General features: G+C 39.4%; 1 protein-coding gene across 4 annotated transcripts in view; it reads right to left on the bottom strand.

Moving 5' to 3' along the window:
- The window catches only part of SIDT1 (SID1 transmembrane family member 1), a 112,752-nt gene that overhangs the window by 56,263 nt on the left and 31,659 nt on the right, over positions 1 to 24,830 (bottom strand). For 3 of the 4 annotated variants that reach the window (XM_045502081.1, XM_045502079.1, XM_045502080.1), the window contains exons 2-5: positions 14,102 to 14,223; positions 12,910 to 13,080; positions 4,219 to 4,264; positions 492 to 593 (exon numbers count right to left, since the gene is read on the bottom strand). In XM_045502081.1, the coding sequence (XP_045358037.1) occupies positions 492 to 593; positions 4,219 to 4,264; positions 12,910 to 13,080; positions 14,102 to 14,223 (441 nt within the window). The remainder of the gene's footprint in view (positions 1 to 491; positions 594 to 4,218; positions 4,265 to 12,909; positions 13,081 to 14,101; positions 14,224 to 24,830) is intronic. The other variant, XM_045502082.1, reaches the window with a different exon arrangement.

Raw genomic sequence — 24,830 nt, 5'->3', positions numbered from 1 at the left:
CTGAGGAAAGTCATGAAACAGTCCTCCTAAAGCTTAGTACCTTGCCTTCTAAAGTCCTCTAAGGGTCACTTTATATCAAAAAGAACTGAAAAGATGGTCTTCAAGTATATAACACCTTTCCCATTTTTTATTAACACATTTGAAGCAGAAAAGGGTCCATTGTTAGAGTAAGACTTTTAAAACAGAATAAATGATAGGTTTTGATATTTCTTGTGCAGCCCACAATTTGGTCTTCCTTATTCTTTGTCATAATCCTCCCTCCCTTCTTTCCATTGCTTATTTTGGTGAGGAGTCAACTATTCTCTATCTCCCCAAATCAATGTCTCCAAACAGACAATCCACTTGTGTGCATAAGATACTGTTTTTATTATTTAACAGTTTTGCAGGAGATACATAGTAAGAGGACAACATAGTCCCCACCCTTCTCTTTCATTTACCCTGTGACAACATAATGCTCCATATTGAAAAACTGACAATTTATTAAGACTCACCATGATATTCTGGACTGAGACAACAGAACATGGATAAGCCATTTCAGACCTGACTTTAATAATAACTGAGTCCACATCATCAGGAAATTTGTATAGAAAATACTGAGAATAAGAAAAAAGAAAGACATGATTTGTTAATACTAAGTAATGTTTACAGTTATGAACTCAAAACTAGATTTACATGAATAGGATTGTTTCCTTTCTAGTACAAGGCACAAAGTTCAGATGTAAATCTCCATTCATTCCATCAGCCATTCATCTCATACATATTGAGCAACTGCTCTGTGCAGGGCTCAGGGCTCTGGGCTCTGTGCCAGATTATTAGGGATAAGCAGTGAACAAAACAAGGTAGCCATTTCAGACAATGTCATTTCATTTGCTAGCATTTCTTTCCCAACTAAACTTGGATATACTTCATTCCAGTTTCTGCTTAAAAAAATCCCTCCAACCCTTTGAACTAGGGATATTCAAGATGTAATCTGAGCCAAGATTTACTTCCATGGGATCATTTTGAAATAGGAAATTCCACTTTGAAAAGCAGATAAGTGGTTCTTCAAGATTCTTAACCACCTTCCTATAGGCGAGAATTACTACCAGGCCCACTGTGCCCCTAGACTTCTTGCTAAAGAATCTGTTTCCTGGCTGGAATATAGAGAGACAATATTTCCATTCAAAGATCAAGCGCTACATCTATTCCCCTGAAATATGTTCACAATTTTGAGCAGGCTGAGATATTCTTTAAAAGTATTTCTCAGATATCGTAAGAATCAGGAAATCAGAAGTTATACCATTTACCTAGATTAGATTATGAATCCACCATTTACTAACGCTGAGTTTTAAACGTATTGCTAATAAATGAAGAAAGGGGACTTTTGTCAATAATTATAAATGTGGTAGCTGGTTGAGAAGCTTAACATTAAATATCTGATTAAGATTTTGAGGATACCAACTAAAACAAGCCCAATATCCTAGGACTCTAATAAATCTATCAGGTTTTTTTTTTTTTTTTTAATGTTTATTTGTTTTTGAGAGAGAAGAAGAAAAGAGAGAGCTGAGGGGCGGGAAGTAGAGCCGGGGTGGGGGTGGGGGGCAAAGGATCCGAAGCAGGCTTTGTGTTGACAGCACAGAACCTGATGAGGGGCTCAAACTTATGAACCTTGAGATCATGACCTGAGCCGAAGTTGGAGGCTCAACCGACTGAGCCACCCAGGCGCCACAAATCTATCAGTTTAAAGGAGAGGCAAAACATGTAAAAACTTAATTTTGAATTCTAACATCCTCTTTACTAACCTTATTCTGAGAATCAGAGAATAAAAATAGAATATTTTTCAATAATCCAAAGACTTCTGATGGGGAAAAAAATAACCTCAAGATTAAGGAATGTCATTAACATTGCTGTTTGGAAGTCTGTTCACACCTTGTCACAGATGGCAACACTTCTAAGAACCCACTTCATTTTGACCTTTCATCTTGGACCCTGATTCAATACATGTAAGACAGAGGTCTATCCAAAGGTGAATGGTCTGGAATTCCCAAGAGGTGTTCTTGGTTCCTAGGGAAGCCAAACTTTGTAACCTAAGAGCATTGCTATGATTACTGTTAGCAATAATGAGTATCATATCTATTTCTTTTTATTATAGGAGTTGGTTTTGTGCAAAAATCAGACATCTACTGAAGCTTTCTCTTTTTGCCAAAATATTATCAGTCTTCTTTTATCTCTAAATTACCATAAACCCCAAATAAATACTTTTGACCCTTGCCTCGAGAATCTACTTTAATCAGAAAGAAGCAAATGACAAGTACCCAAAGCAATGGCTGGAATTTAGGCCACAAATCACCATCTTGGGTCTTCATTACCCACCCAGTTTCTGTAACCTGCTTCTATCTGATAATCAAGGTTCTGTGAGAATGTGCAGTGATTTGGATGGTTTTATATAAATAGAAAATCTTTCCTACAGTTGAAGGGGATATAAAATCTAGGTCAAAATGGGAACAGTTAATAGTAAAGTAAAACTTTCATAGATATCAAATAATTTCTATTTTGTTTTTTAGTTCTAAGTATGTTTTACTCTAGTTTGAGATTTATATAAAACTACTTAGAATTTCATATTTACATACCTTTTTTAAAATGAGAGAAAGCTATAATATATAATCCTCACTGATTTTCTTTTTAAAAAAAATTTTTAATGTTGATTTATTTTTGAGACAGAGAGACGGAGAGCGAGTGGGGGAGGGACAGACAGAGAAGGAGATACAGAATCTGAAGCAGGCTCCAGGCTCTGAGTTGTCAGCACAGAGCCCAATGTGGGGCTCAAACTCGTGAATCGTGAGATCATGACCAGAGCCAAAGTTGGACGCTTAACCCACTGAGCCACCCAGGCTCCCCTCATCACTGATTTTCTACAAACTGAGAGTGCATTTCAGCATTCAGTTAGTTACCATATTTAGTATATCTCCGTACAGCACTATTACACTATACTCTTTGTGTGGTTGGGATGTAAGTTTTTCCTCTCTTTTTAGATATCTCCCATTGCACCTAGCAACTAGTGCTTTCACATATTTCATGAATTAAGTGGCCAATAAATGTTGAGGGCAATTCATGTGGGCCTGTAGTCCTCTTTTGTCACTGGGTGGCAGTATATATGCACTGTGGAGGCCTTCACTGATGGGAAATTGAAGTCTTAAAAGATGCATGGGAGTTGGCCCACACAGGTTTGGGGGGCTGATTGTGCACATCTCATCCCAACTCTGTATTCAAGGGCATCATGTTGGCAGCTTATGATTGGCCATAATGGAGGTATTTACACCACAGAAATGGGCAAATGCTACAAATCAGGGGTTTCTCTCTGGGAACTGGTTGTTAAATATTTACCAACACATAAGTGCTTGTAATAGATTTAAACAGTATCCATGTATTGTGTTAATTCCAGTTTTAATACATTCAATGCAAAAATTAAGTAGCCATTTATGACCTAAGCTGTATTACAGCCTACAGAAGATTTACAGTAAATATCGGGACATTAAATAAATCTGTGATAAGCCTGCTATTGCATAGACTTAACTCTTTCAGAGGCTGTGAAAAAATAAAAAGGTAGCTAGAAGTGTCCATGGAAAAGCAGCTTAAAGTTTTCATGTATTTTTTTTCATGTATTTATTCTGCTTATGATTATGGTTTAATGGAGAGCACAACACACATATCTAATTCTTCTAATGTCAGCATTCCTGTTCTCTCTTTATGACAGGAGAAACTATTATACCATAACACTCTAGAAAGTAAAGTATGTCCCATTTTTATTGTATTTCTCAGTTGATTAATTATTTGTGTACCTGTTTTGTGTTTGGCCTTCCACTCCCTGTCCCTCCCCATTTTGATAATAAGGTTCATGAGGGCAGGAGTTATATCTCCATCTTCTTTATATCATATCCTCAGCACCTAGTTCAGTCTAGTACTGTCCTTGGTGCATAATAGATGCACAGTTTGCTAACAGTTGAGCCAAGGAACATCTGCAAACAAATGTCATGCCTCTCATTTCACACCAGTTAAGGGGATAAGATCGAATGTTGTGTCTAAAGTCCCAGTAATGTGAACGACATTCCAAAAATACAAATATATCTCAAATTGTGAAAGGTCACGGGCAATGTCACATGCTGACTCTGCCTATTACCATGGGTTTGTTGGGTAGTGTCAGTAGGTAGAATCATGATAACCTTGAAATGCTTCACTTACCTGAGGTTGAGAGGGGCTGGCAGTGAAGTGAAAGGCAACATTTGTCCTGAGAAATGTAAGTGGGAGAAAGAAAAGGGGGAAAAGTGAGAGAAAAGCTAAGTTAGCAAGCAAAAAATATTTATGTAAAAGAAAACCACCCTAAACTAGATGCAAGGAGAGCCTTACTCTTTGTGAAAGGAATTCTAGTCCTGTCAAACTGACCAAGTAAACTGCATGGGGACTTGGTTTCAACTTTCAAGAATGATCAAACTGGGGAGGGATCAATTTTATGTCTCTATATACCCATGATGTCATGCCTATGGAAATAATTACTTTGTTTGGCCTGAATTTTGGGGAACCTGAGCCTGAACTTCTTCTGGGGCCCTTCCCAGCTTCATCCCTCGGTGCTCTCTAACAAGTCTTTCTCCCCACTGCTAGTTTTCCTTTTCAAAAAGTAAAACAGTTTTAAAAACCTTATTAAAGATTCCTTTATAAAGGACATGTCAAGACATTTAACAAGAGGTTTATAATTGGAGGTGTTGTTTAGAAGTCATAAAACTTGAGCACTGTTTCTAAATTTAACGACCAACGATTTTAGGCTGTTGGCAGACTGGGCTCAGAAGTTAACAATGGGTGCAATGTGTATGTATTTACTCTCAACAGATATTATCAGTGTCAAGGATTCATTCTGCTGAAGCACAGGGGAAAACTTGTGGCTCTAAGTCAGCTAACGAAGCCAAATCTAGTTGTGTGTTTGATCCTGAGATTCCACAACCAGAGTCAGGACCCTGGTGCCGTGTGTGGCTGGGTAGTGTTGTGTCATCTGCTATTACCAGGGCAACATGGGGCCTTCAATTCTGTTCGTTGCCAGGTCAGGGGAAGGAAAACGACACTGATTTTCTTGGCTAGCAACAGACAGCATGAGATTTCCAGATGCAACCAGTATTCTTTGGCCAGGAATTTCTTTTTTATACTGAAAGTATGGGCATCGATATGATTTTTTCCCCTTGTCCTTTATGTTTTCTTTACCAGTATAATCACATACAAACTTCCAAAACATTGTTTTCTTTAAGACTATCACATTTAAGTCCTCTCTTTCTCATAGAGTCAACAGTGTGTGTAAAATAAACATCGTGTCTGTTGCAGATGAAACATTTTGCTTCCTTCCCCATGGGCCCTGTCAGAGGCTGGGGGAGGTTGAATTAACCAAGAGTCGTTAACCAACAGAACAAAGCTAACTGAGACTCTCGTATACCTCTAGAGAAAGAGGTATAAACATTTCAACTTATTTGTTTAAAAAAATTCAACACAGGAAACAAAGGTTTATTTGATAAACAAAAACTAAAAGCTGACTTTGTTCCCCTGTTTTGGTTAGTTTAAGGGAGGGGGGAAGAGAAAGAGACCAGATGGTGTCAAGAGAGGTGGGTGTGCAAATAAGGGAGGCAGGAAAAGAAGAGGAAGAGAGAGGCCCATGGAGAAGGTAGAAGAGAGAGGAGAGATACATACGAGAGAAGAAGAAAAAAACAGAAGGAAAAAGAAAGGGGGTTTGGAAGAAAGGGTAGGTGGGAAGACAGGCAGGGACAAAAGCTAAGTAGTTTTTGAGGTGGGTACCAGAGAGGACTGTGAGATACACGACATCTTCTTCATCTTAGGATAGCCAGCCCCTGGCACAGAGCCCAGTGGGCGTGCAAAACCCCCACTTTGTTTGTTGAAGGAAATTATGCCCTATTATTCATTTGGACTATGGACTTCAGAACATCATTCCCTGTTATCTCCTTACTGCCATCTGTTATGAACTCCCTTCGCTCACCCCAACCCTTCCACCCACCTTCTGGTCATGTGTAACCCTCCACCTCATCGCTCTGGTCTAAGTAGAAGTACAAACTCTGAATGGATGTGCTATATCCTATCCTTTCTTCCCTCCTCTGGTACTCTGCTTCTACAAAATTCAACAGTCCTATAAATTTTATACACTCTTGGTTTATAAATATACTAAAATCTCAACCACTTTCAAAATAGTAAACAAAAACGCCCCAACAAAATGCCTCCCTTTTTCCTATATTTTGCTCCTTTGATGTCATTTATATCCTCCCTCTCCTTCACAAACTAGCTTCTTAAAATAGTATTCCGCTCCCATCCCTCATTTGTTTTTTCCTCTCCCCACTGCCATCAGGATTCTTTTCCCACCATCCCCCTGAAGTTGCCTTTGCTGAGGGTAAGTCGTCTCCTAATTGCTAAAGCCAGTGACTTCATCCTTAATTTTACCTCTCTGTGACATTTGACTCTGACGACCACTCCCTCTGCCTTGAAACTTTCCTCCCTTGGGCTCTGTGACACCTGCTTTCTTTCCTTGGGTTTTCTCCCACACATTTGGCTATGCCTACTCAGCTTCTTGTGATAGTTCTGTTTCTCAGACCACCCCTTACATAAGAACGTTCCCCGCAGTCCCATTCTTGACCTTCTCATTTTCCTTAGCCATGTACATTATAGATCTATACAATATATAATGGCAATTAAATATTATATATTACATATTATATTTAATACTTTGTCATTAATGTAATAGTAAACATTATATTTAATTACTATATATTAAATGTATATTCAATTGCCACAAAATCCATACAAATGTCAGTGAATCTCGGGTTTCCATGTCCAGCCCAGGGCTATCACGTGAACTCCAGTCATGGAGGAGCAATTATCTGCTGGGCTTCTGCACATGGCTATCCCTCAAACATTCAAACTGCAGGTAATCAAAATGGAATGTGCTGTAATTTCCCTGTTCCTGAGCCACTAGGTCTCTTTGGTAGGAAACCTCACCAGACTTCTGACATCATTGCTGGAGTCATCTTGGACTCCCTTTTTATTGACTTCCACATTTGATTCATCACCAAGTCTTACTCTTAGTGTAAATGTAACCTGGATGCACCTGACCCACCTGAAGCACTATCTTTGCCCAATATAGGATTCACTAAGAAAACAATTGGAAAAGTAATGGAAATCATTACTGTGGTCTACCCTCAAATACTTAAGGGTGATTACCTAGTGTGACACATGACCAAATGGTCTAAAAGCCTCTTCACTTACCTATTTTCTCAAAAAAATCTACCACTTTTCACAGCTTGGTAGCTGAACTATCTCACTCAAAACTCTCTCAACACAGACTCAAATCCTTGATTAGAAGACTGGAGGAGGGTCAAAGGCTGCAGGTACTCATATAGGACTATATATTTTTTATTCTGCCACATGTATTTTTTGAATTTGTGAATTATCCTTATGTATATTACTTAACCCCTTTTCTCCCTGACAACTTTATTGCTGCTATAACACCTTCAGTCCCTAATCATTGTTTATTCTTCTCTACTCAAATAACTTTTCATTTGTCTATATGTCTCTGCCCTCTCCTCTCTCCAGTTCATCTTCCACGTGACTACTAAATTCATCTCTAAAAATCAAATTTGTTTATCTTATTCTGTTGCTTGAAATCCTTTAGTGGCTCCTGTAACCTGAAAGGTGAAGTCCAAACTCCCTGGTTAAGCAGAGAAGATCTCAAAATCAAGGATTGGGTACTGCTACCCGAGTCTCCACCCTGTCTCCTCTTATTCCACTTCAGGCACCGTGGACCTGCCTCCTTGAAGCACTTCTACTCAGGCTGCTCTCTGTAAGCCAGACCTTACTTCTGAGCATCATGCTGCTGTGTATCCAACACCCTGCCAAGCATCTGTACGTCACGTTCAACATGTCCCAGAGTGAACTTATCCTCTCTTCCTTCCTTCCTCAACATTCTCATTTTCCCTTAGTGACCATTTATGGGGTAGCAGGCCACCCTTGACTCTCCCATTTCCCTTACTCCTCATACCCCATCAAGTTTTGTCAATGTCACCTCTAAATTCTTCCATTCATCTCATTATTATCTTGACTGCTGCATCCGCCTTCAATTTTCTGCATCCAGTTTCGTCCCCTTCAAATCCTCCACGCAACCATTCCGACTTAGACAACTACCAGAATTTCTTCACGCTCCTTCTGAGCTCCGCCCAGCCCATGATCAGGTGCCTGCCTGCTCCGACAGCCTCCTGCTCCTCCCTGTCTGCGACTTCACACTCCGCAACATGAGTGAGGGATAGTTGGATGGCAGGGAGTAATGCTTTAAGACAGAATTTTATTTTTAAGACTCAATTGAAATAAATGCTTCATGGAATTGAGAAAGATATTTAGGGCAACATAAACATTGGGAGGACAGCTTTAAACACAAGTAGAAATAGCATATTATAGTGGCAATTGCTCAGAGCTGGGAGTCAGAAGTAGCATCTAGTCCTGATTTTATCCTTTCCTAGCTGTGTGTTTGGATTAGTCACTTAACCTCTCTGGGCACCAGTTTGCTCATCTGTAAAAATGAGGTGAGTGGATTCAATTTCAAAAGTTCCTTTCATTGTTAAAATATATGCTTCTAGAAAAAAATCCTGAAACATCGTTCATATACCTTCTAGTGTGCCACTCAAAAACTTGCAACAGAAACTGCCATGTTGGGAATTTTTGAGTTGATTTTTCAGCATGTCTCCCAACACCTAGACTTCAGATCTCACCACAGTCCCCAGCTCCTGCTTGTTATCATCATCCTCTGGATATCTGAGTCACCAGCAAAGTTGGTGTGGGACAAACCAGAGCCAAGGAGAAAGAGACACACATATTTCAGTTACCATCTCTTCTCAGACTTATCTTATTCTCATAAAAACCCTAGTAACCATACAGTTTGAAATGCTCTGAATGTCTGGTTGCTGAGGTCATCACATGATAAGAGGTGGAAGCAGGAAACAACACAAAGGAACAGATTTGCAGTTCCAGCAGCATGCATATCATTCATTAACACTTGCGCAGACCTGTGACCTTATGATTTCAGTTTCACAGAATTCAGTTCTCCAAAGGGTCTAATTAGCCTCACAGGAAAACCAGCCCTAGAATTCAAGTACACTGCCACCAGATGACAGTCACAGGTCGAAGACACAGAGACCAATCAGTAAATGCGATGCTTCTCTGAAGTTCAAACTGTACTCTGTTCAAGTAATGTGCGACAACCTCCTTCAAACGTATCACTGTGAATTCCCACATTGTTTAATATCATAAATAGTTAAGTATTAAAATCATTAAATGTAAGCAGCATATTTAGAAATTGCTTAGAGGTAGTGGTTCTTAACTCTGGCTACACATTAGAATCACCAGGGGAACTTTAAAATTATATATACTAATGCTCAAACCTCCCTCCTAGAAACTCTGACTTAGTTGATCTGGGTGGATTTTGTCTATCAGAGAAACTTTTTCTGTCTTTTTTGGGGGGAGGGTGGGAGTGAGAGTTTTTTTGCTCTTGAAATTACCATGTCACTTTTTTCTACACCAAAATTAATGGAGGGACTTGGAAAAAATGCTGTGACTACTTCTCCATCCTTCTAACCATTCACTCCTCCATCTGTCCATCCATTGCTATGGGCACACATTGTCAAGAGCTGCACAGAAGACCAAGGTAAATATCCGATTCCTATTAGCAACTCTACTGGCTATCGACTTCTTTATAAACTGCCTTAGAAAAGTTAAGGTGAGATTTATAATAGAACAAAACATTCTGATTACAAAAATGTAAATATTCTGACTTAAAAAAATTAATCTTTTTATTGAAGCATAAAAAACATATGAAAAAAACACAAGTCATAAATATGTATCTGAATGAATCCTCACCAAGTAAACAACCATATACTTCCTCTTTCCTCTTCAAAGTTACCACTATCCTGATTTCCAATATTACAGAATAGTTTTGCCTGTTTTTAAACTTCATATAAATGGAACGAAACAGTATGCATTCCCTTTGTCTGGTGTCTTTTGCTTAACATTGTGTTTGTGAGAGTTATCCATGTTGCTAGGTACAGCAATGGTTTGTTCATTTTTATTGTTGTAGAGTATTCCCTGGGATGAATAGGACAATTATATATTTAGGAGTTGGATTTAAAATAAGTAGGTATGAAATTGCATTGTCAGTCTTCGCAAATTATAGAAATTGGTACGTGTAGGGAAATCTCCTTATAGTTTTAATTTGGTAGCTGATAAGGTTGGGCTTTAGGACCATTTGGATACCTTCTTTGGTAAAGTGTCTGTTTACAGACACTGTTTACAAGCTTTCTTGCTTGTTTTTTTTCCAATGGGCTTGCTTTATTATATTTTAAAAAACAGGTATAAAAATAATACTAGGCATTTCAAATAATTGACTTGTGATTTGGTTGGTTCTGTCCACTGTTGATTTGTTCTCTATTTCATTGTTTTATGCTCTTATTTTATTACTTTCTTTTACTTTCTTTGAGTTTTATTTTCTAACTTCTTGAAATGGACACTTACCACACTGATTTTCAGCCATTCTTCTTTCTTAACATATACATTTGAAGCTATACATTTGCCTCTAAGCAGTGCTTAGTTGCATCCCAGAAGTTTGGATATGTCATATTTTCATTATCATTTTTTTCAAAATATTTTCTAATTTTTATGGTAATTACTCTTTGACTCATAATTTATTTAGAAGTAAGCTACTTAATTTCCAAACATTTGGAGACTTTTATAGATATCATCTTGTAGGTGATTTCTACCTCAATTCCATATACAGGATTTTGGTTCTTTTAAATCTATCAAGACATGCATTAGAGCTTGGCAACTAGTAAATGTTGCATGTGCACCTGAAAAGGTTAGGCTTTCTATCATTTTGAGATACAGTTTCTTAAATACATTAATTTGTTCAAGCTTGTTCATATTCACTTGCTCTTTATATCTTAAAGGGCTAGATAGCAAATATATTACGCTTCCAGGCCATAATGCCTCCAAACCAACTACTCACCTTTGTCATTGTAGTATGAAAGCAGCCAGAGACAATATGTAAATGAATGGGTGCAGCTATGTTCCTGTAAAACTCTAGTTACAAAACCCAGTGGCCAGTCTGTGGGCCATAGATTGCCAGTGCCTGTTCTATCTAATTATGTTTTGGTCTATTTATTCTATTATCTATAGAGAAATCTCTGCAATTGCAAATTAGTCCAATTATTTTCATTCTGAAATTTTTGTTTGTATATTATGAAGTGATGTTAGCAGGTGCATATAAATTTAGAATTGATTCTTTTAGAAATATGAACTGTCCCCTCTATCTTCAGTAATGCTTCTTGCATTAAGGAATATCTTGTAAATATGATATACTACAAATATGATATATACAAATATGATAAATATGATATATACAAATTTATTTAACCAAACTTTCTCTTGGTTAGTATTAGTATATTTCTTTTACTATCCTTTTATTTACATTTATATATTCTTTTATTTAAGGTTGTACTCTTGTAAGCAACACATAGTTTCCTTTTTTTTTCTAAATCTCATTGACATTCTTAGTCTTTTCCTTGGCATATTTGAGTCTGTTTATATTATATATATATTTTTCATTGGGTAAATGTAAACATTGATTCAATTCCTGAGACTCTTCACTCTCTGTTTCAAAGTTCTAGTGAGAAGTCTAGGTCACAGGATTTTTTTTTTCTCCAGTATAGTTTCTGCCCCTGAGATCTCCTCATTTTTTTCTCAGAAAACATATTGTTCCAGTGAAGCTGAGTCTGGCCCTATGGGCACACAGGCTTGCACACACCTGGGTGCCAGTCTCCATCTTCAGCGGTACCCAAACTCATCAGTTCCAAGATTCTTCCCTGTAAGAAGCCAGAACCACAGAAGGGTGGGTGATAATGGGGGGGAGCAGCCAAGAGCTTGCCTGTTTTTTTCTTATTGATTTGTAGAAGTTCTTTATATATCCTGCTATGAACCTTTACAGTTATGTGTCTTTTAGTCTATGATTTATCTTTTTGTTCTCTTAGTGAAACATTTTGATAAGTAAAATTCTAATTTTAATATAACAAATTTAACAATATTTTCTTTTAAAATTTATTTAAAACAGAGAAGAGGAAGTGGTCTGAACCCTTGAGAAGCTTTAGTCTTAGAAGAAAATGAGGCAGAAAATCCCTGAACTTTCTGGCCTTATTAAGGAATGACCTTAGTCTTTCTGTTTAAGTATTCACACAGATTTATGCAATATTTTACAAAAGCTACCTTTGGAAGAGAACAGATCCCTTGGAGATAATTCCCCCAATTGACTTTATTGTATGTATGTCTAAGATGAACAGTTTGAGATGGTGAATCCCAACTGATTTTGGTTTCAAAGGATGGTAGTGCAAGGAGAAGGAGGAAATTACCATGAGTTTTTGCACAAAGGACAAAGCCACATAACATTATTTTCTACCTGTACACATCCCTACCAGTAAAGACAAGAAAAATAGGTTAAGGTATTCCTTAGAATAAAATCCTTCAGGAGAGTGGCACTGATGCATAATGCAAAAGTACCTGGTCACCAAGGCCTCTTTCTTGGACTACAGGCAGACGGGGTCCTCACAGACCCCTGAGAACAGATACACCTAGGATGTCAAGCACTGTTCCCCTCTGCACCAGTCCCTGCTGCTTCCCTGTCGCACAGATTATGGCCCTGTGCCCAGCTGTGGGTAGGTGAGTTCAGAAGGTTCTCAGACAAGACACCAAGTGAATAATTTCCTTCTTGAGTGCTGACTTGGAAAGTGGATTGAGCATGCCCAAGCACAGCAGCAGCAGACAAATGAATAGAGAAAGGCCACAATAAGTCCTGCTTACTGTAGCTGGAAGTGCTGGATCTTGGTGACCAGCAGTTTGTACTGGGCCCCCAGGGGTGCCATGGAGGCTACATCTACAAATATCAGTTGCTCCAGAGGTCCTGTTTCATTGGTTGCTTCGGAGGGACATAAGGTGCGGCTCACTTCCTGGTAGTTGTAACTCCTCTGGTATCTGTAGCAGCCAATGGAAGGAAAAACCAGCAAAAACAAGAGAAAGAGACTCAGTGAACATGCAGGGAAAAAAGCCGATCTTATTTCATTTCTCTCCAAATTTGTTTTTGAGTCCTTATGTTTTGAATTTCAGACTGGACCTATTGATAGTGATTTAGAACTAGTGTCTTTGGCATAAGCTTGTGTGATGTGATAACAGGGATTTGAGTACTTCTCAGTGCTGGCCAGTTCAATTCAGTCATGCCTACATTATACTCAATGATCTTCCTAATTCAAGGAGGAAAATATACCACATTGTGAAGGGGAAACTGTCCTGGTAAAACAACCAGTTGATTTCATATTTCTACTCAAGCTTTCACTGAATGGAACATAAAAAAAAAAGCGCCCCAGAGCCCAAGTCAAGGCTGTGAGAGTGACTATTTTGATTCTCAAATTACTCAGCCACTAAAAATGATTTAACACCATACTATGTACATATGTCTGAATGTCTTCTGGTTTTTTTCTTAGTAGTGCTATATAGTACCTTACATAGTTTCTCCGCAAAAATATAAACTTCCTGAAGGCAGGGATTTTGTTTTTCTTCCCCCCACCTCCCACTGCTGTATTCTTAGCTCTAGAACTTAGTAGTGCTTAATAAATACTACAGAATGAAGAATGCATACTCTGTGGGCATTCTGAAGAATGGAGGAGGTGTTACTCATTTACGTTGACTGATGAGCCTAACCCCATCCTTAGTGGATAATCCACTGACCCAGAGCTATAGAATATTCTGGATATAATCAAAATGCTAAAAGTTCTTCCGGGTGCTACAAATCTAGGCAGAGTGTTTATCTGAAATCTAAGAGGATGGAAGTTGAACATGCTCGAAACGGTCAGGCTATGTGCATGATCATTATTTGCCCTTAGCATACAATGTCAGCATTTCAAAAGCCTGATTTGTCTTTACTAGGGAAAATACCAATTAAGGTCTAAATCACTGAAAGAAACCAAATGTGAAATTGTCCAGGAGAAGATCCACTTACAGTCCTTGGAAGAGCAGAGGAACCTGCCAGGACAGCACCGCTTTTTGCTGGCGAACCACAACAAGGACTGGGTAGTCGAGGTTCTCGGAGGAACTGTTCACATATACCCGCACAGCATTCACCTGGGAGCCAGGGCAGAGAGGGGGATAAAGTAAATCACACACACACACACACACACACACACACACACACACACACACACAGAGCATATGCATCATAGCTGCTACCTGACATCATCTTGGGTGAAACCAGATTCTGGAAGCTTCAAATGGCAGGCTGAATATTTCGAATTGGGCAATCAATACAAGGTTTTGGGAATAAGTCCACAAGAGAAAAAGAAATTGAATATAAACACTACAGATTCAAATACCTTAAAAAAAAAAAAAAAGACCTACAAGCTCCTCAATTGCTGACAAACTTTAATTTTGTTTTTGGAAAATCATTCTGTGCTTTAATCCAAAATGTTATTGCCATGTTTTATTCAAGCCTAGCAGATGGCCTGATGCTCCCCTAGCAACAGATACCATAGGGGCTGAGAATTCTTCTCTTTGCCCTGCTCCGAGGCATAAATCAATTCCTTAGACAAAATGCTTTTCTACATCAGCAGCTCCATGGTTCCTTCTGAATACGCATTTCAACCCAAGGATTTAACACTATCAATGCTGTTTTAAAGACAGAAAATTGAACTGTGGCCTTCGATCTAGATAGTTTTGGTGTTTTCCTTCAGTTTTTATAATACCATAGGCTAAATGGAAAGAACAAAATAGAAAAAAGACAAGGTAAGAAAGAAAAAGTAAAACTTGATCTTTCACATGAGACTCCCCCCACCACCCCAATGTTGTATGAAAGCCTTAGTGTTCTCTTGAAAGCTTCTTTATTGGGAAGAAGAAATGAAACAAGAAAATCTCGCATTTAAACCCTGAAGAACTATACATATTGAAAACAGAAATTGAGGGGCACCTGGGTGGCTCAGTTGGTTTAGTGCCAGACTCTCAGTTTTGGCTCAGGTCATGATCTCACAGTTCGTGACATGGAGCCTTGAACTGGGCTCTATGCTGACTGCAGAGTCTGCTTGGCATTCTCTCCCTCTTTCTCTTTGCCTCTTCCCTTCCCATGCACACTCTCTCTCTCAAAATAAATAAATCAACTTGAAAAAAAATGAAAGTTGAGGGGAAGCAGAACCACACGGATATCATATGCTACTCTTTGGTTCTCTTATATCATTCTTCATTAAACCACTTTGCTATTTTAATGTTGAAACAGTCCAAGAGTAATTAATTTGATAAGAAGCACTTGCTCATGAAGGGAACATTTCCTTGTGCCTAAACTCTACATGTTTCCATGGAAGTTATGGTGCAGCCGATAAATGCCAACACCCTACCTCTAGTGCAGACCTCCTTCCTAAGTTCTGGATGTTCCATAGGCACCTCAGTCTCAACCTGTCAGAAATGGAATCTATCATTCTCTTCATCTTTAATTTCCTCTAAATTTCTTTGCTTCTTGAACGGCCTCAGCATGCAGCCATTTCATCTAATGACAACCATTAGATGAGAGTCATCCTTGATTCCTACTTCTTTAGCTTTTCTCAGTCAATAGGTCATCAAGTTTTATTGCTTCTACCTCCTTCACTCTGTCCATATCCAGACTCTCCCCGCTACAATGATGCCGTCATAGTTCTCGTAGTTTATCTCCTCATCAACAGTACCTTAGCTAGTCTTATCCCCAGGACTCTGCCCCCTCAGATGTCAATTCCATCTTGGCATCCTCCTATATGAAAAGGCCTTTAGTGGCTCTGGGAATTTTCTGATTTACCCCAACACCTGGATGTGCAATTGGCATCTTTTTTTTTTTTAAGCTTATTTATTTTGAAAGAGAGTGCATATGTGAATGTGCATTCAATCAGGGGAGGGGCAGAGAGAGGGAAAGAGAGAATCCCAAGCAGGCTCCACACTGTCAGGGCAGAGCCCGACACAGGGCTTGATCTCATGAACCGTGAGCTCATGACCTGAGCCAAAATCTAGAGTTGGATGCTTAACCAAATGAGCCACTCAGATGCCATGCAACTGACATCTTAAATGAGGCGATGGGCAGCCTTGTGGGACTGAGCCCTTAACCTCTGAGATCTGATGCTGAAACCAGCTAGACCTGAACTGAATTGCAGGACACCCAGCTGGTATCACAGTGTTACTTGATGTGTGGAAGATCTACCCATTTGGTATCAGAAGTGTTGAGTAGAAGAAAATGGAAGTGAGTTTTCCCTCTAGACAACAACAAAGCATTTTTTTTCATGTAGTCAATTATTATTTTTTTCTTGGGCACTTCTTCCATCACTTTTAAAATTGAGCTATAATTCACACACCACACAGCCCACTCTTAAGGTGTACAATTCAGTATTCACAGAATTATACAACCATCACCACTATTTACTTCCAGAATATTTCATCACTCCAAAGAGAAGCCTTGTACTCATGGCAATGACTCCTCACTCCCTCTTTCCCCTAATCCCTGGTAACTATTAAACTGATTTTTGTCTCTATGAATTTACCTATTCTGGACTTATGGAATATTACATGCTCTTTTGTATTTGGCTTATTTCACATAGCATGATGTTCTCAATGTTCCTCCATGTTGTAGCATGCATCAATGCTTCATTTCTTTTATTATTAAATGATATTCCATTGTATGCATATCCCACATTTTTTTAATATATTTTTTAGTTTATGGACATTTTGGTTGTTGCCACCTTTTGGCTGTTTCGGTTGTTACAAACAATGCTGCTATGAACATTTATATACACGTTTTTGTATGAATATGTTTTTAATTCTTTTGAGTGTATATCTAGGAGTAGAATCGTTACATGACATGGTAACTCTATGTTTTACTTTTTGAGGAGCTGCCAAAATGTTTTCCAAAGAGATTCATCATTTTACATTCTAGCAATTTACATTACTGGTAATATATAAATGTTTCAATTTCTCCACATCCTTGCCAACACTTGTTACTATCTTCTTGCCTATAACTCTCCTAGTAGGTGTGAGTACCTCCTTGTAAACCACATGGTATTTTAACTGTTTACCTGCCTAGCTTTTTTTTTTTTTTTTTTTTTTTGTGCAAAAAGATGGTTTTATTAAAGCATGGGAACAGGAACTGTGGGCACTGCACTGGGGTTTTGAAGACTAGTTATATACTACAGAGTTGGGGGAAGTAAAGGCAAAAGGGAGGTCTCCAAAAGGACTTTCATATGCTAAAGAGTACTCCTAAGATACTGGACGCCTTGCTATTTTCCAACTAAGGATGTTTTCTCTTTAGTAAGGCATTAACATTAAGACAGGAGGGAGTTCCTGGAGAAATGTTATACTTTGTGTTTGTCTCAAGTATTCGTCAATGGGATGCAGGTTATAAGGCAATTTAATGTTATTTAAATTTTATTCTTGTCTTTGTTCCCCACATCATATGGAGGGGAGGATGATACTAGGGGCTCCAGGAAACAGAGTATATAGGTTTCTGGAGACTAGGCTGTTGATAAGATTGCCTTTTTCTTGTAATTTACTAAGACATATTGTAAACTGATGGAGACTCCAGTCCTGCATGACAGTGATCTCTATCAGTTAATCATTTGTTTTCCCCTTTCCTTTGTTCTTGGGCAGCCAGGAGTGCCTGAGGAATGTCACACATATCCTACCCGGGGGCTGGAGGAGGGTGTTGCTTGTGCTTTGCCCTCATCTTACCTTATGATCCCTCATCCTATCCCCCCTGAACAATTTTGACGCTTAAATCTTTAAAGTTGCTGGAGGCAGAAGGTCTCATCTTCTGTAATTTCTTCCTGCTGAATGGGGGCATAAAGACGTCCCTACCTATGGGTCAACATTAGCCAGTCTGGGAATGTATAGGGGAGTTTCGATAGGCGATAGGCAGAGGCAGCTGAATACATCCTGCACTCTTTTAGGAAGGTGCAAACTTTATGTTTGGTATCCCTAGTGTTGACAGAATGAATTAGCTCAGAAGCAAGCTCACTTTTGTGGTGCATAATACGAACACTCACCAGCATTATGCATGCAGCACATGATTTAAAAGCACACTTTTAGGCTGGCTTAAATCTACAGCAGTCAGAACTGAGGTACAACCTAAGGAAAGCTGTGAACTAGACAAGCTTCATCTTTAGCCTGTCTGCTCCCTTTTCTGGACCTAGAAATGCAGCCTCCTCTTCCCTTCTTAGGTACTTAGTACCAGAAGGGATTTCCCTCCATTGTTTTTTCACACTTTAAGACAGTGATTCTTAAATTTTAGCGTGCTTTTTTGGCATTCAAATCCCTCAAGCCCACCCCTATAAATTTCTGATTCAGCAGATCAAGAATAGAACTTAAAAGTATGCATCTTAAGCATGTTGCGAGATTCTGATGCACATGACTTGGAGCCTACACTTTGGGAAGTACTGTTCCAACGAAACCATCTAGTGGATGACCACATTTGTCAGCAACTTGCCAACTGCCCATTATTATGAGATGCACAACCCTGAGACCACCAAATGTCACTAGCATGTCTGGAAGCTGGTGTCGTCTGGGGCTAAAACTGGGTTGGAAGGAAGGAAGTCTGTAGGGAGAACAGATGTATCACCACCATGGTTACCCCATTCACTGCTCATTGCCACACCCTAATTTTACTCCTTGTCTGGCTCTTGTAATCCACTTACTTTTGTATTATTTAATAATGATCTTACTAATTATAATAAAAACAAACTCAGAGATACTGACATAATAAATTGCAGAAAAATATATTAGAGTAGGAGATCGAACTGGGCAGTTTTTTTTTTTTGAGACAAATAAATAACGCATTGCCCCCAGGAAGGGATAAAGAGTCCTGTTGAAATTTTGCTTTGCTTTTTCAGAGGCTAACACACAACTGAGAAGATTAGATTATATTTGCAGCAGTGAAATAAGCCATGTAAAGGCAAAAGTGAATGAAGGACAGTGTTGACCATGCATAATGGATCGTGACACCTTGTAACAGACCATTCTTAAGAGCCAAGATTTTCCCTCCTATTGCTTTTTTTCTGTTGTCGTGAACACCTAGCAGTGCTCCCCCCTTGCCCATGGGGCCTATGTTCCAAGACCTGCAGTGAATGCCGGAAACTGCAGATAGTACCAAACCCTATTACAGCATCTTTTTCCCACACATACACACTTATGATAAAGTTTATACATTAGGCACAGTAAGAGATTGATAACAATACCTAATAATAAAATAGAACAATATAACAATAATTGTAATAAAAGTTACATGAATGTGGTCTCTCTGTGACTCAAAATATCCTACTCTACTGTACACACCCTTCTTGCGATGATGTAAGAGGATAAAATTCTCACATGATGAGATTACTTGACACGAATGACGGAGGCATCACGACATAGTATTAGGTTACTGTGGACCTTCTGACCATATGTCAGAAGGAGAATTATCTGCTTCTGGACTGTGGTTGACCATGGGTAACCAAAATTGTGGAAAGTGAAACCACAGATAAGGGGGGGGTACTGTATGTATGTGTGTATATATATATATATATACATATATATATATGTATATATATATATACACTGTATATATATATGTATATATATATACACTGTATATATATATGTATATATATATATACAGTGTATATATATATATATACAGTATATGCATATATACAGTATATATATATACAGTGTATATATATATATCTTATTTTCTTTCTATGTTTTTTTTTTTTAATTTTTTTAACGTTTTATTTATTTTTGAGACAGGAAGAGACAGAGTATGAACAGGGGAGGGTCAGAGAGAGGGAGACACAGAATCTGAAATAGGCTCCAGGCTCTGAGCTGTCAGCACAGAGCCCGACACGGGGCTCGAACTCACGGACGGCGAGATCATGACCTGAGCCAAAGTCGGCCGCTTAACCGACTGAGCCACCCAGGTGCCCCTCTTTCTATGTTTTTTACAAGTAAGGGGTTGTGTTATAGCTAAGGGAGAAAAATTATTTAAGTATTCTCATTACTGATATTATATAGATCACAATTATGAAAGATCTTAAAGCTTTGAGACTCCCAATTTAATCTTTTGGAACATGTCAATAGGGGAAAGTTCAAAATTATAAGTAATATAATTCTGTTGCATAAAGAGGATGAAAATGAGTTTAATTTAAAATCTGGTTTGGTTTTGCTAAATTAATGAGGCTGTAGGTTCTATTAGTTGGAACATCAGATTATAAATCAGAGATTATTGGTTTCCATTATTAAGCATGGCCCTGTTTTCCTGTGTGATCTTGAAAAACAGAGTCTACTTATAAAATAGCTAAAATAGAATTTGCTTTTCCTAATGTGTGTTGTTTTAGTAACTGTGTTATTTTCAGAAGGTGTATATCTTGGGAGTGTTTAGGTTCTTTGATCTTTCCTTCCTTCCCTCCTTCTTTCCACCCTTTCCTGCTACCCTTCCACGATCTCTCCAACATTCATCAAACATCCCCTGAGTTAAGAGCACTGGGATATGAAGTGGGCATACTAAAGGCAATCTTTTTTTTTTTTTAATGTTTATTTATTTTTGAGACAGAGAGAGACAGAGCATGAACAGGGGAGGGTCAGAGAGAGGGAGACACAGAATCTGAAGCAGTTACCTTTTTTTTTTTAATGCTTATTTTTTTTTTTTTTTATTTTGAGAGAGAGAGCAGGAGAAGTGCACTGAGAAGAGGAGAGAGAGAATCCCAAGCAGACTCCACACTGTCAGCACAGAGTCTGATGCGGGGCTTGAACCCAAGAAACATGAGATCATGACCTGAGCTGAAACCAGGAGTCAGATGTTTAACCGACTGAGCCAGCCAGGTGTACCTTGAAAACAATAATCTTAAATTTGGTGCTCATCACTTCTGTGTATGTATATTTTACTACAGATGGATGATAGGTAGATAGATAGATAGGTAGATAGATAGATAGAAATAAAGGTTTTGCTTGTTTACAAAGGTTATGTAAATGAGATCACGCAGTATGTATTCTTCAGCAACCTGCTCTTTCTCTCAATTGATATTCTTCAGAGTGACCCATACTGGTCCATATCATAGTTTATTCATTTCATTCTTGTTCATAATTCCTTGTGCTTATGTAAGAGGGTTCTTCTTGGGTATAAACTTAGTGGAAATGCTGGCATGTAATGTGAACCCATATTCAGCTTTAGCAGAGATTGCCAACTTGCCCTCTGAAGTGGTTGTACTAAATAACATTTTCATAAGCGATATGCAAGAGTTCCTGTTTCCCTGCATCCTTGAAAATGTGGTATCATACTTTTGAGGCTTTACCTTTCTGTGAGCGTAGAGGGCTAAACATCTTTACACATATTCTTTGGCCATTCTTCATCTCTGCAGTTGCTCTTCATATATATCCTTTGCCTATTTTTCTGTTGGGTTGTTCTGTTTTTCTGTGAGTTCTATATGTTCACGCTCCTGATGTTTTGTCTGTTATATATGTACCAATAACATCTCCTATTCTATGGCTCATTTCTTTCCTTCATTCATGATGTTTATAGTTTCTTGATTTCACAGTGAAACAATAGGAGAAGCCTATATCCATAGTGGTGCTCAATGGAGTCAGGGATTCAAAATGGTGATAATACCATGATCTGACCAAGCACTGTGTGCAGACTGGGATGCAAGAAGCTTGGGTTCCAGTCATGATTCTTCCATAGCTGAGTATCCCTGGGGAAGTCACACCACCTCTATGTTTTGGGCTCCTCATCTGTAAATAGTATCTTGGGACTAGATCATCTTCTTGAGCACCTTCCCAGATACAATAAATTTCTCTAATGAGTCAAGGTCATGTGCACAGGCAGGCAATGACAGGACCTATGTGGACAAGTCCAACTTAACTACAGTTGGGGGAATGACCAACCAGCTTTTGTGCTGTATTGCCTGACTCCCCCACATAGATAGCCACTTTGATCCTTGTGTGCCCACAGTACCTGCTTACATTGCTACCACAACATCATCACATTATGCTGTTGGTGATAACATCATTTGTCTCTCTGACTAGATCATGAACTCCTCAAGGACAAGATTATCTTTAGGGGCACCTGGGTGGCTCAGTTGGTTAGGAGTCTGACTTCGGCTCACGTCATGATCTCACAGTCCATGAGTTCGAGCCCCGCGTCGGGCTCTGTGCTGACAGTTCAGAGCCTGGAGCCTGCTTCAGATTTTGTGTCTCCCTCTCTCTCTGCCCCTCCCCCACACATGCTCTGTCTCTCTCTGCCTCTCAAAAATAAGAAAACTAATAAAAATAAAATAAAATAAAAGGCAATTGTTTTCAAAAGCTTTGAAGGAACTGAGACTTTATTTACCCCCATTGTCACAGTTTCATTGATACTATGGAAGACAGACTTCTGGGTTAGGGACAAAGGACTTTATTCCTCTTGTCACAGCAAGCAGCATGAACATCAGCACATTTGCAACAGTTCCTCTTGCCATCAAGTACCACTAAGGTGATGTGAATGGGCCCAGATTGCTGCCCATATATGGGTAGGCTGCACAACAGAAGAGGAACCGTGAGCTTAGGGAATGCATCTTTTATAATGGGCAGCAAACCTGCCTCACCTTTGCTCCAGAGACTGACACTCTATCTTCTGAGGCTGTTTGCTATACAAATATTCTTGAGACAATAGTCTAGAAAAAAATTCAGTCAGTGTCTCCCTGTAAGATGTGCAGAAATCAAGAGACCCATGAAGAACTGTCTCCCCAAAATGATTACTCTGGGGGATGAAGGACATCTGAGGACAGTCTAGAATCTAGCTACTTTAGGGTGGGGGCAAATAGAGAATTCTAATTGTCTTTTTGTTTCTAAAAAAAATTTTTTTTACATTTATTTATTTCTGAGAGACAGAGATAGAGCATGACTGAGGGAGGGGTAGAGAGAGAGAGAGAGAGACAGGGAGACACAGAATCCGAAGCAGGCTCCAGGATCTGAGCTGTCAGCACAGAGCCGGATGCAGGGCTTGAACCCACGAACTGTGAGATCATGACCTGAGCATGAAGTCGTATGCTTAACTGACTGAGCCACCCAAGCGCCCCTTGTTTTTTTTTTTTGTTTCTTAAGCTGAGTTGCGGGCACACAGGTGTTGCGTTATTTTCTATACTTGTTTACATATCTAAAATGTTTCATTGTAATAATAAAAAGGAAGCCATGATGTTTTACCCATTTCTGAGGGACAGCCCTCAGTTTATGTAGTCTCTTTGTTGTTCAGGGATGCAGCAAACACTCAGTTACCAACACACTCTTGTTGCTCTTCTGGCTTATTTTGTTATAGTCCATCCTTATTTTAGTGCTGGACCTGCTTATGCTAACTTCACTGATTTCTCTCTCTCTCTCCCTCCGTCTCTCTCCCTCTCTCTCTCAGCTAGCTGCAGAACTTTGCATTGTCTTTGCTCTAAATAACACAGCTCATTTCCCCACTGCTTTACCCTGGAAAAGAAATATGGTCAGGGCCCCAGATGAAGCTAGCACTGCCCTAAACGGTAAGCTGCCTAACCTAGATTCTGTACCAGGCATATGAATTTCCTAGGTCTGCTATAACAAAGTACCACAAATTGGGTGGCTTGAAACAACAGGAAGGAGGTGGCCTGGAGTCTGGAGGCCAGGAGTCTGAAATCAAGATGTCAGTCAGGCCACATTACCTCTGAAACTCTGGAGAGAATCCTTTCTTGATTCTTTGTACCTTTTGCTGGTGGACATCAATCCTTAGTACTCCTTGGCTGGCAGCTACATCACCATAGTGTCTGCCTGTTGTCACATGGTGCTTTTGTTACAGAACCAGGCTGGAACACTGGTGGAAAAACCAAGCAGCACTCGGAGATCTTGGTGGATTGGAGATTTATTTAACATTGGCAGGCTCAGAGGAGACCATTTCCTCCAAAGATCTGAGCGCCGAATCCAAGTGGGAAGGGTAATTTATAGCTGTCAGCCTCCATATATGGGGGGGGGGGTGGTTCATGCACATGGCAAACAGGGCAAGAAGAATCCGGAAGAGGGGTTTCTAAGGAGCTTGTTTTAGTCCCATCGGCCATCTTTGGCACATTACTTTATTCATTTCTCCAACATTCCCCTCTTTGATGCCTTTTAAAAAACTTTCAGTAGGCATCACCTTTCAGTTTTACAGGTTGGTACTCTCGGAAGGCTAAGATATGTGCTGCAGTTTGGCGAGCAACAGTGTTTTCAATAAAATGTACCGGGGTATTTAGCATGCAGGAGCCAATGGTCACAAGTAAAATTATGGAAAGGAGGGGCCCTGCCAGGGCAGGGAGCCAGGGTGCCCAGTCTGTGAGATCCCATCTTCTCCACTGACTGATATTTTCCTGTTATCTATGTTGAATACTTTCCTTGAGTTCCTTAACTTTAGTCCTGACTATTCCTGATTGGTTTACAAATTAGCAACATTCTTCCCCCAGAAAGATACAAGTCCCTCCTGTTTCTGAAGTGAGGAGATCGAGGGCTCGCCTATTTTGGAGGGACACTGCTGCCAGGGAGTTTATTTGGCTTTGTCAGGTTACCAGGGAGTCTGCCATCCGTTCCATGCCCAGCTTGTTGGTGCCGTCTCTATCAGTCCAACAGCAAGAAGCAAGATCAGGGCTATGACACCAGTAAGGGGCAAAGGCTGGCAGAGTTGCATCCGAACCCCTGGGCTCAGTCCGCACGATGATCCCTCAAGCTTCTGCTGT

The sequence above is a fragment of the Leopardus geoffroyi genome, chromosome C2, assembly GCF_018350155.1.
Source record: "Leopardus geoffroyi isolate Oge1 chromosome C2, O.geoffroyi_Oge1_pat1.0, whole genome shotgun sequence".
NCBI lineage: Eukaryota > Metazoa > Chordata > Mammalia > Carnivora > Felidae > Leopardus > Leopardus geoffroyi.
Note: the sequence above shows the minus strand (reverse complement) of the source record. Positions and strands in the feature narration are given on the sequence as shown.